The following is a 9,765-nucleotide window of genomic DNA, read 5'->3' as shown; positions in this document are numbered from 1 at the left end:
CTTTTTAAAAGAGAAAAACTCATTGTGACACATATACATGCACAAACATCCATATACACACATGCACGCTCACACAAATGCACAAACGCACATATAATGTTACATCAGTTTTTGTTAATAAATTGAAGATTAAGTCCTCTTACCCAACAGATTTAAAGAAAATGTCCTCTTAATTCCTTGCTTTCAATGCTTTTAAAAATATGTCTTTGAAAGTAGTTTTAGATACTTATTTAATGAACACAATGGTTGTCTCCACAGGGATTACTGTCTCCTGTAAAACTTCCATGATTCTCGGCTGTTGGCGTGAAGGACAGCTCTGCTGCTTACCCGGTGGATGTTCTCAGGGGTGACGGCTCTGGAAGGGTCGGTCCTGATGAAGAACACACACACTCCAGTGAGAGCAACATCTTTCCCCTCAGTCACGAACACCTTCGGTTTCTTCACTTTTCCGGAAGAGTCAAGTTGTCCTACAAATGCAAAAGAATTTTAGTTTCACAGAAGCTATCTGCCGTCCACGTGGTTGCCTCGTGGCATGAAGTTTCCTTGTTGAGGTATTGTCACGTGCCCAGAAGGTCCACCACTTGGATAATCTTTAGCCTGAGCCCTCAAGGGATCTAAAAGAATCTGCTTGATTCTCAATTACAGGTTCATTTCAAAATTGCTGCTCCAGGAAAAAAAAAACAAACAAACAAACCAGGAATGGGAGGAGCAGAAATAAGAAAGTTTGGTCCAGAGCAGATTCTTGCTGAAGCTACAAAGCTTGTCTCCATTGCTCTGAGCCTTCGCGGGGCAGTGAGAAGGGGCGAGGGAGGAGACAGCATCTCCCAGCATGTTCTGTGCCAGGCCCTCTGCTTGGTACCTTGTCTACGTTACCAAAAGTCCCTACAACTCTAAAGGCAGCTGTGTCCTATGCCAAGTCACTCAGCCAACAGGCAGCACAGCCAAGATTAAAAACCAGCTCGAACTACGGAACTCCAGACAGCACCCCACTTCCCGCTACTCCATCTCTGTCACGGTCTGGCTGGCCCTTCAGCTCCTTGCTAGAGTCAGGATCATGTGGAAGCAGGACAGCATCGCGAAGAACGGTGTGGGCGCTACAGTCAGACTCCTGGGGCTTTGACCTCAAGCTGCACAGCTCAGCCATGCGACCTTGGGCAAATTACTTGATCTTTCTGTGCCTCGGTTTTATCATCGGAAAAGTGGGAATAATAATATTAAACCCAGCATCTGGAATTGTCGTGAGGATTGAATAAGTTAATATCTGTAAAGTGCTTACAAAAGCACATAAAAACACTAGCTCACTGCACATTATTATTATTATTATTTGAAAATTCGTTTTTTGTGGTATAAGCATGTGGCTCATTTAAGTGGACCATTTAAGTACACAGAGTATGCTCTGAGCTATTCCACTGTGCCCCATGTGTCCAACAAAGTTTTATATCTCCAAATGAATAGGGAGGTCATGCAAGGTGATGAGGACAGTGCTATGGAGGGACTTGGGGAGGAGAGTGAACTGGAAGTTGAATCTTAAGACCCTGGGATTCCAACCTCTGCATGAATTCCTCACCTGGGCTCTTCCCACTGTGATGCTGGGCTGGAGACTTGAACCGGGAGCTGACAGTGAACCCCACCAAGAAAGGTAACCAGAAGCTCTCTCTCTCTCTCGTTCCAAATTATGTCCCATACTTCTGACTCATATTACCTGGGTCTCATGAGTAAGAAGTTAAACTAGAAGTTTCAACCAGAAACTTCTATCATGTATCTGGTATGATACATACCAGAAAACAAAGAGACTTTTAATGCAAAAAAAAAAAAAATTTTCTGCAGAAATTTCAAAGTAGGTGTCCTAGAACTGATTAAACATCTTGCCCACATCAGAATTCAGAAGGCTCAGGAGAGTATGGACTAAGGAAGGATTTTGTGTGGACGGCTGTGCCGTGGGAAGGGCAGTGGTATGAAATGCTTCCACTTATACTTCAGGTCAAGCAGGGGGTGACCGACTGTCCCAGTTTGCCCAGGACTGAGGGTTTCCTAAGTCATGAGACTTTCAGTGCTAAAACTGGGCAAATCTCAGGCAAACCAGGACCATTATATCCATGACAATTTATGGGATTCTCTGAATTTTAATCCCACTGAAAATGTTTAAAGGGAGAGTGAGAACAAAAATAAACTTGCATTTATGTTCCGTCCCGTAAACCCTTCTTGTTCGACATAAGATTTATACAGCACAATGGCCAGTTTTACCCAGTGCCGTTGATGGATGAACTCAACGTTCTATGAGTTTCGCAATCTGGGATAGAATTCAAAAATTCTGTATTATTTTGACTTTTCACTCAAAATATAATGAACTTTCTGACCGCAAAATATCACATAGATAATGCTGGGAAAATGCCAGTCGTTTAGCATATGCGTGCACAATTTCCTCAGTTTTTAAACAAAAAAAGCATAGTCATCTGATATACCAAGAGCAGTAACTATTTTCCCTTCAAAAAAAAGTAATAAAAGGATACATACGATATTTTAATATAGTCACAATATATTTGTTTATGTTCCTAGTTTGGCTTTAAAATTATATGAATCTGCAGAAGAGTAGACTGGGATTCACCAGTTGAATCTACACAGAGATTTGCAAATTTTTCTTAAGTGAAAATGACTAAACTTGCCACTCAATATCACTCGTCTGAATCGTCGTCAGTGAAAGATAAACAGAGTGTGATATTTAACCGGAAGACTCATGCTATGCTTATTGGCAACATTCCCTACGTTAAAAAGAAACAGTGCCTATGTAGAGAAGAAACAGATGCCCATAAGTTCTGGAATATAGCTGCATTAAATGAACTAGGATATGAAGAAAGTTTAATTAGTTTCTGATTCCTTAATTAACAGCACAGCCTGAAAAGGAAAACAAAATATCCCAAATAAAGTTAGAACAACCAAGCTAAATACCTACCCCTTTTCCCTGAGGTGAAAACAGAACCTGGGCCTCACCCAGCACACTTCACTGGTGCCCACCTGTCCCCCATCCTCAGGTGACAAACGGTGTGAGAGGCCTGGTCGGTTCTCACAGTGGCCTCCTGCTTCATATCCTCCTCAGATAAATCTAACAACGTATTTCTGGGTTTGTTACGTCAAAGTTGGATACCTGTTTCTGCTACCTCCACATCCTGGTAATAAAACATCACATGACGAAGACCTCCAACAGCAAAAAGCTGATCGATTCTATCAATCTGCGGGGGGAAAAAAAGGCACAGTAACAACGTTGTCCTGAATTAGAAAATGCATTTAAACCAGCACTTACCGTCATCTTCCTTACGCAGGGCTACATCTAAGGCACACCACATAGGAGGCACCCCATTTGTTTCGACATAAAAACCGTGAAAGAATAAATGCCTCACACAGCAAAGATTCAGTTCAAAGAAGTATTTCAATTAATTTTTCTAAAATTTGCTATATATGCACATGCAGAAAGAGATCGTCCCTCCATTTTTGCTAATTTCGTAAAGTACTGAGCTGTTACAGGCAGATATAAATATAGATGAGTGTTTCGCTTTCACTCAATTGCAGATCAGAAAGAAAAAAACAAACCTCCCAAAACCCAGTCTAACACATTAGAGATAATTATTAATGTTAAATTTCAGTAATCACTGAAAAATGCCATGAGAACACAGGTGACTATGGGACAATCCAGCCAACAGCAGCATGGAACTTGGTCCCCATCATGAGGTTCACTGTACATCTACAGGTCTGCCAACTGGCCTGCCACCAATGAGAAAGCTTCTTTTAAATAGTCAATAGCACAGTTTTAAATTAAAATCGGAAGAAAAAGGATAAAATCTACATACCCGTTAAGGTGGCTACTGTCAAAAAAAACAAAAACAATAAATGTTGGCGAGGATATTGAGAAATTGGAACCCTTGTGCACCGTAAGTGGGAATGTAAAATGTCACTGTGGAAAGAAGCATGCCAGTTCCTCAAAATATTAAAGATAGAATTACCAGATGATCCAGAAATTCCACTTCTAAGTATATGCCCAAAATAACTGAAAGCAGGATCTTGCAGATACTTGGACACCCATGATCATAGCAGCATTATTCACAGTAAGCAAAAAGCAGAAGCAATCTAACTATTCCTCGACAGATAAATGGATAAAATGCGGTACACACATAGGATGAAAAATGAACCAGCCTTAAAAGGAGGTAAATTCTGGCACATGCTACAACATGATGAACCTTAAGGACATTTTGCTAAGTGAAATCAGCCAGTCAAAAAAAAAGACAAATACAGTACGATTACACTCAGTTGAGGCATCCGAAATTGTCCGATTCACAGAAAGAAAGGAGATGGTGGTCACCAGGGCTGGGGGTTGGGGGTCACAGGAAGTTGTTTACAGGCATCACATTTCGGTTTTGCAAGATGAAAAGAGTTCTGACGATTCTCTACACAACAGTGTGAATGTTCTTAACACTGTCAAACTGTGCACTTAAAAATAGTTAACACGGTAAATTTCATGTTATGTGTATGTCACCACAATTTAAAATAAAAAAAGTTTTAAAGGGTAAAATAAAGCCTGAAAAATTTAAATGTGAAAATAACCCCCTTTCAATTTCTACTATGTCATAGATAAAGCCATTAAATAAAAAATATGTATATTAAAAAGCAACCTGCCCTGTTTTCTTTGTTACATTTTCTTTCTTGAGGATGCCACGGGATTGAGTAGGATGCATTCCGTGAGATTAACTTCCAAGCCAGGAATGTAGTGGAGATATTCCCATCACGGCCAGTACAGAAACCCCCGCCCCTCTAGCCTTGCGCGTAAGCCTGAGCCAGGATGCTTTCTTTAAACCTCCAGTTTGACATTCCTGGGTTCTAATCACGACACAGCAGTTTGACTTGGGCTTCCTACAGTTCATTCATCCCCCAAACACAGATGTCTGAACTAGGAAGAAGGGCAGTTAAGCACTGGACTCATGAACAGAGTCCCCGAAACTGAAGCGGTTATGTGACTCTGTCTCCTTTTGTGCCTCCATTTTTGGCAAATAATATTACTTACTGCTTGGTATGATGGAGATTAAATGGGCTAATAGCTGAACCCCACTTAGAACAGAGACTAGCACATGGTAAACAGTCAATAGTTAGCTGTGATGAAGAGAATAAAGAAGAGAAGAAGGAATTTCTTTAACTCCTGACTGATTCGCCCTGTAGTTGAACTGTTTCAGTGTTATCCACCCTTAACCGTCCCACGGACTCCTATTAAGCCCAGCAGAGTGACACAGCGGGAAGGAACAAAGCCAGTGGAATGCTGGAGCCAAATGATGACAACAACTCAACTTGGCGTTGAGTAATATCTGTTTGGTAGTTTGGAATCGGCACTGGTGGGAGTATTTACAGAACAGAAATCAACAAATGCCCAGACTAGTGTCTCCCTCCACCCTCTTACCCAAAGCCTTGGTTGTCAAACATTTACAAGCCTCCACTGAAAAGCATTATCAACAGTGTGACACCCCTGTCAACAAAAGCCACTCCCCCCATACCCTCTTTAAAGCCTAATAATAAGAAAAAAAAACTTCAGAGATTACCACAGGGCTCCTGACCTGCCTTTCTCACCGCCCAGGAAATTATAGCCACCCATGTATGATCTTCCCCATCCAAGGTCAAATCACACCCCAGGTTTTGGAGGGAAATCATAGCAGAAAATGGAAGTCAAGGTCGGAAACAAAAGAAACCAGATTTGGTTGTCGAACCCAGGAAACGATGGTACAATTCAATCACCCAGCTCAGAACGAGATAGGTTCAAAAAAGGATAAATCAGCAGTTGAGAGAGTCTGTTCCCCAAACTCAGGTTCCAAAACGGTGCCTGAGCCCAGCTTCACTGCAGCCACCGTCAGAACCAAGGAACTTATATGACAATCGCAAGTACTCCAGTCAATGTAAAGAGAGGGATAACTCCAAGCTCACTCTGCTACCACCTGTACTGAAGCTGAATGGCATCCTATCCGTGTTCAAACAGGGACTGCCCTCTAAGACCCAGCATGGCATCCGGCCTCCAGCACCCCCTGTGCCCTCTGTGATCAAGTTGGCAAGAACTCAAATGCATCGCACCTGACTCCCTTCGAGAATGGCATCCTCCACTTCAGTTTTGTTCAGGTCCACGCAGGAAGCTACAATCGCAAATAAGTAGTCATGTCTACCATCCAAACGTGCCCGCCTGGCTTCCTTCTCTTCCTTCAGTCTTTGCTACGAGAAAGGAATAAAAAGGTTATGTGGCAACTGCCACTCTCGAATGGGTTTATTTTGCAATCATTTCATACTATTGTTGTTTTTTTCCAGTCTTAAGTATTCAGATAACAGGCAGTTGAATGGTACCAGTTTTCATATACTACCTTCTATTTTTAGAAATAATGTTAATTCTATTATGAAAATAACATGCTCATTGTTTTGAAATTGCATAATACAGATAAGCCAAAAGAAATAAAAATTATCTGCCATCCAGAAATTATCACTGTTAACGTTTTGTTCTAAATGTTTACAGACTTATTTCTATGAATACATAACCATTCGACATACACAAAAAAGACATCGCCGGTTTTATAAACATTCTCTAAGCCATTAAAGAAATATTCTTCTACACTATCTCCTATTTTTATTATTTGTCTACAGATTCATAGCTGGTCTTGAAATTTATTTCTGAATACCACTGATTACTTTTAAATTGATTGCTGATTACAATAATAAGGCATGTTCAATATAACCAATGTTAGCAGTTTGAAGCATATCTTTCCACATGTGCTATGTTCATACAAACACATGCAAACGTCTACACACATCTCTACATTATACTATCAATTTTTTCATGCATTTTCCCTTAATGAGACATCACAGACTTCTTTCTAGTTTAATACAATTATTCCAACCTGTGTAATAGCTGCAAAACATTCAATAATAAGGATGTATCATAATTTAGTCAACTATTTTGCCACTGGTGGACATTCAGCTTCCAACTCATTTCTTGAATGAAATACATTACCTTTAATGCCAACCAGTAGCATCCACCACTAAGAAGAGAAGAGGTGGCCACTCTGGATCCCTTTGTGTAGGCAAACACTGATGAAACCCCAAGTATGTCCCAACACTACAGAGGCAAACGCTACCCAGTGACTTCAAAAAAGTTCACAGCATGATTGGCAGGATGTGAGCAAAAAAATGTAAACACAACAGGATGGTGTTATGGTTATTATGGGGGCATCAGATTTATGCAGAGGCATTTATGGGTCTTCAGAGAAGGGGCAGAAAGGAGGATCCCTGAGTCTAGCCTGGGGCTGAAGCGGGGTAGAGGTCATAGTACAGGAAAACTTTCCAGAAGAGGAGGCTTGAGCTTAGAGTTGAAGGAGAATTAGCTGCAGTCCCTGGGATTGAGGCATCTCTGCAAAGGCCAAGAGGCAGAGGAAAGCACAGTACATTCTGGAAATGACAAGGCGGCCAGGAGGGCTGAACTGAAAAGGACTAGAAAGACATGATGAGAGATGAGAAAGAAGTCAGGTCATAAAATACCTCATGGGCCACAGTAGAAAGTTTAAAGGTTTTCTGAGGCCCATGAAGGACCACGGATGTGTTTCAAATCAGAAGAGATGTTTAGCCGTCTACACTGCATCAAAAAAAACCAGTCACTCTGACAGCAGTGTGAAAGCGGATTGGAGTGATGCAACCTTGGAGGCAGGAAGGCCAAGCACGTGGATGACAATGGCATTCTCAGAGCCTAAGACAGACAGAACACTGAGAATGTGGATCTAGATACAGACAGAGGTTCTCGATCCAGCACACCTGACATATCGGGCCAGGTTGTTCTTGTGAGGGGCGGTCCTGTGCACTGCGGGCTGTTTAGCGGCATCCTTGTTCCATACCTTAGATGCCAGTAGTTCCCTACCACCAAACTGTAAGAAGGAAAATGTCTCCAGACATTGCCAGATGTCCCCTGCAGAACAGAATCACCCCCCATTGAGAACCACTGAAATGATATAAAATAGATACGACAGAAATGGACAGAGACAGTCTACAGTGTAAATGACACTTTCTGGGGCTGCACAGTGCAGAACCTGCTATTGGTCCTTTCGTCCAGCAAATGGGATATGCACAGTATTATCTTATAAATATTTGTGAAATGAATGAACGAATCAGTTTAAACAGAAGGCAGATATGACTTTCTAAGAAGAAATAAAGAATGAAAAGACAAGAAGGTGAAGACCCCTGGGGAACACCAATACGTCAGGAGCAAGGAGGGATTTTTGAGAAGGCTGGGAATGAGTGGGAAGAGAGAGAAAAAAGAAACCAGGAGGCAGCACCATGGACAGTGGCCAGTGAAGCTAGTGCTATGGAAGACTGGTTGGGTCAATTAGGATATCCTTAATAGCTGTGTTTACAAGACGGCCACAGCATCCCACAGCTCTTCTGTAATGTGACCACGCCACTAACCTATCGAGGGATGGATTCTATTCCCCAACTTTTGAATTTGGTTTGCCTTGTAGCCAGTTTTCACCAAAAGTGAAATGTGGGGAGAGGTGAGACTGTAAAACCTCCCAGGCTAGTCTTTAGGGGACCTTCGGGTTCCGCCTTTGCACTTGAGAATGCTCCCTTGGAACCCAGCCACCATGCTGAGAAGTCCAAGTCACATGGAGACCCACCAAGGCATTCTGGTCAGCAGCTCCAGTCGACCTCTTAGCTGACTCACCAGCAGCAAGTCTCAGACTATCTTGGACATTCCAACCTAGTTGAGCCTTCAGATGACTGCGACCCAACCTGAGCCATGTGAAACAGAAGAACAGCCCAGCTGAGCCCAGTTACCCATAGAATCAAGAGAAATAACAGGGAGTTGTTGCCGCTGTAAGCTGTGCAGTTCTGACGTGGCTTGTAATACAGCAGCAGGTAGCACAGTGATCCTTGTTAGAATAATTTTATTGGTTGGAGAGAAAGCAAATGGATTGTAGAGTTGGGAAAAGGATGATCGTGAAAAGAGAAGCATAAAGCTGCTGGATATAAACTGCTCCTTCTGGAAACTCAACTGCAAAGGGAAGGGGTGTGGTACCAGCAGATTGAGGGGAATTTAGAGTCAATGAAGAACGATTTAAGGAACAAAAAAATTTTAGAAAAATGTAAATAGTAAAAAGTTGGGGATTTCAGAGTGATTGAAAGGCATCACTAGACCTATGCAACTTACATTCATTTCTTGGAGTCTGAAAGAACTACTTTAAGAGAAACCAGGTGTGAGGGTGGGGTGTTAAAGTTAAAAAAAAAAGAAAAGAAAAGAAAAAGAAAAAAAAAACTAAATATACCTAGATTCTTGCCATTTCTCCAAAAAGGAATTAACACAAGTCCTGACACAAAGTATACCTTCCACAACCATCAAATAGAAGTAAATTTAAATCTCCTTTTAAATGCAGCTCAATCCAGGAAGATGTCCTGTTGTTTTCACTGTTTCCTATGTTCCTGTCAGGTAGGAATAAAATGCTTTTCTCTAAGTGATCTCTCTGAGTTTGAACTGACCATCAACAACTTAAGGACATGGTGGGCAGCCAGGGAACCTGGGAACTGAGCAACAAAACAGATGGCAAACACTAGGCAGCCAAAAATAAAACCATAAAAGAAGTGGAGAGCCAGAGAGTCAGGACAGAAAGCAACGCAGGGCTTCCAAAGCCTACAGAAGCTTAACCACGATTCTACCACGGCAACACATCACTCCATAGGACTCCAAAGGAAATACATATATATACTCCA

General features: G+C 41.8%; 1 protein-coding gene across 1 annotated transcript in view; it reads right to left on the bottom strand.

The window, feature by feature from the left end:
* Nucleotides 1-9,765, bottom strand: part of DNAH5 (dynein axonemal heavy chain 5) — a 249,328-nt gene that overhangs the window by 176,494 nt on the left and 63,069 nt on the right. Inside the window, exons 8-10 of the mRNA XM_025043546.1 lie at nt 6,100-6,234; nt 3,143-3,227; nt 328-467 (exon numbers count right to left, since the gene is read on the bottom strand). Of these exons, the coding sequence (XP_024899314.1) occupies nt 328-467; nt 3,143-3,227; nt 6,100-6,234 (360 nt within the window). The remainder of the gene's footprint in view (nt 1-327; nt 468-3,142; nt 3,228-6,099; nt 6,235-9,765) is intronic.

This window comes from Pteropus alecto, unplaced genomic scaffold (assembly GCF_000325575.1).
Source record: "Pteropus alecto unplaced genomic scaffold, ASM32557v1 scaffold152, whole genome shotgun sequence".
NCBI lineage: Eukaryota > Metazoa > Chordata > Mammalia > Chiroptera > Pteropodidae > Pteropus > Pteropus alecto.
Note: the sequence above shows the minus strand (reverse complement) of the source record. Positions and strands in the feature narration are given on the sequence as shown.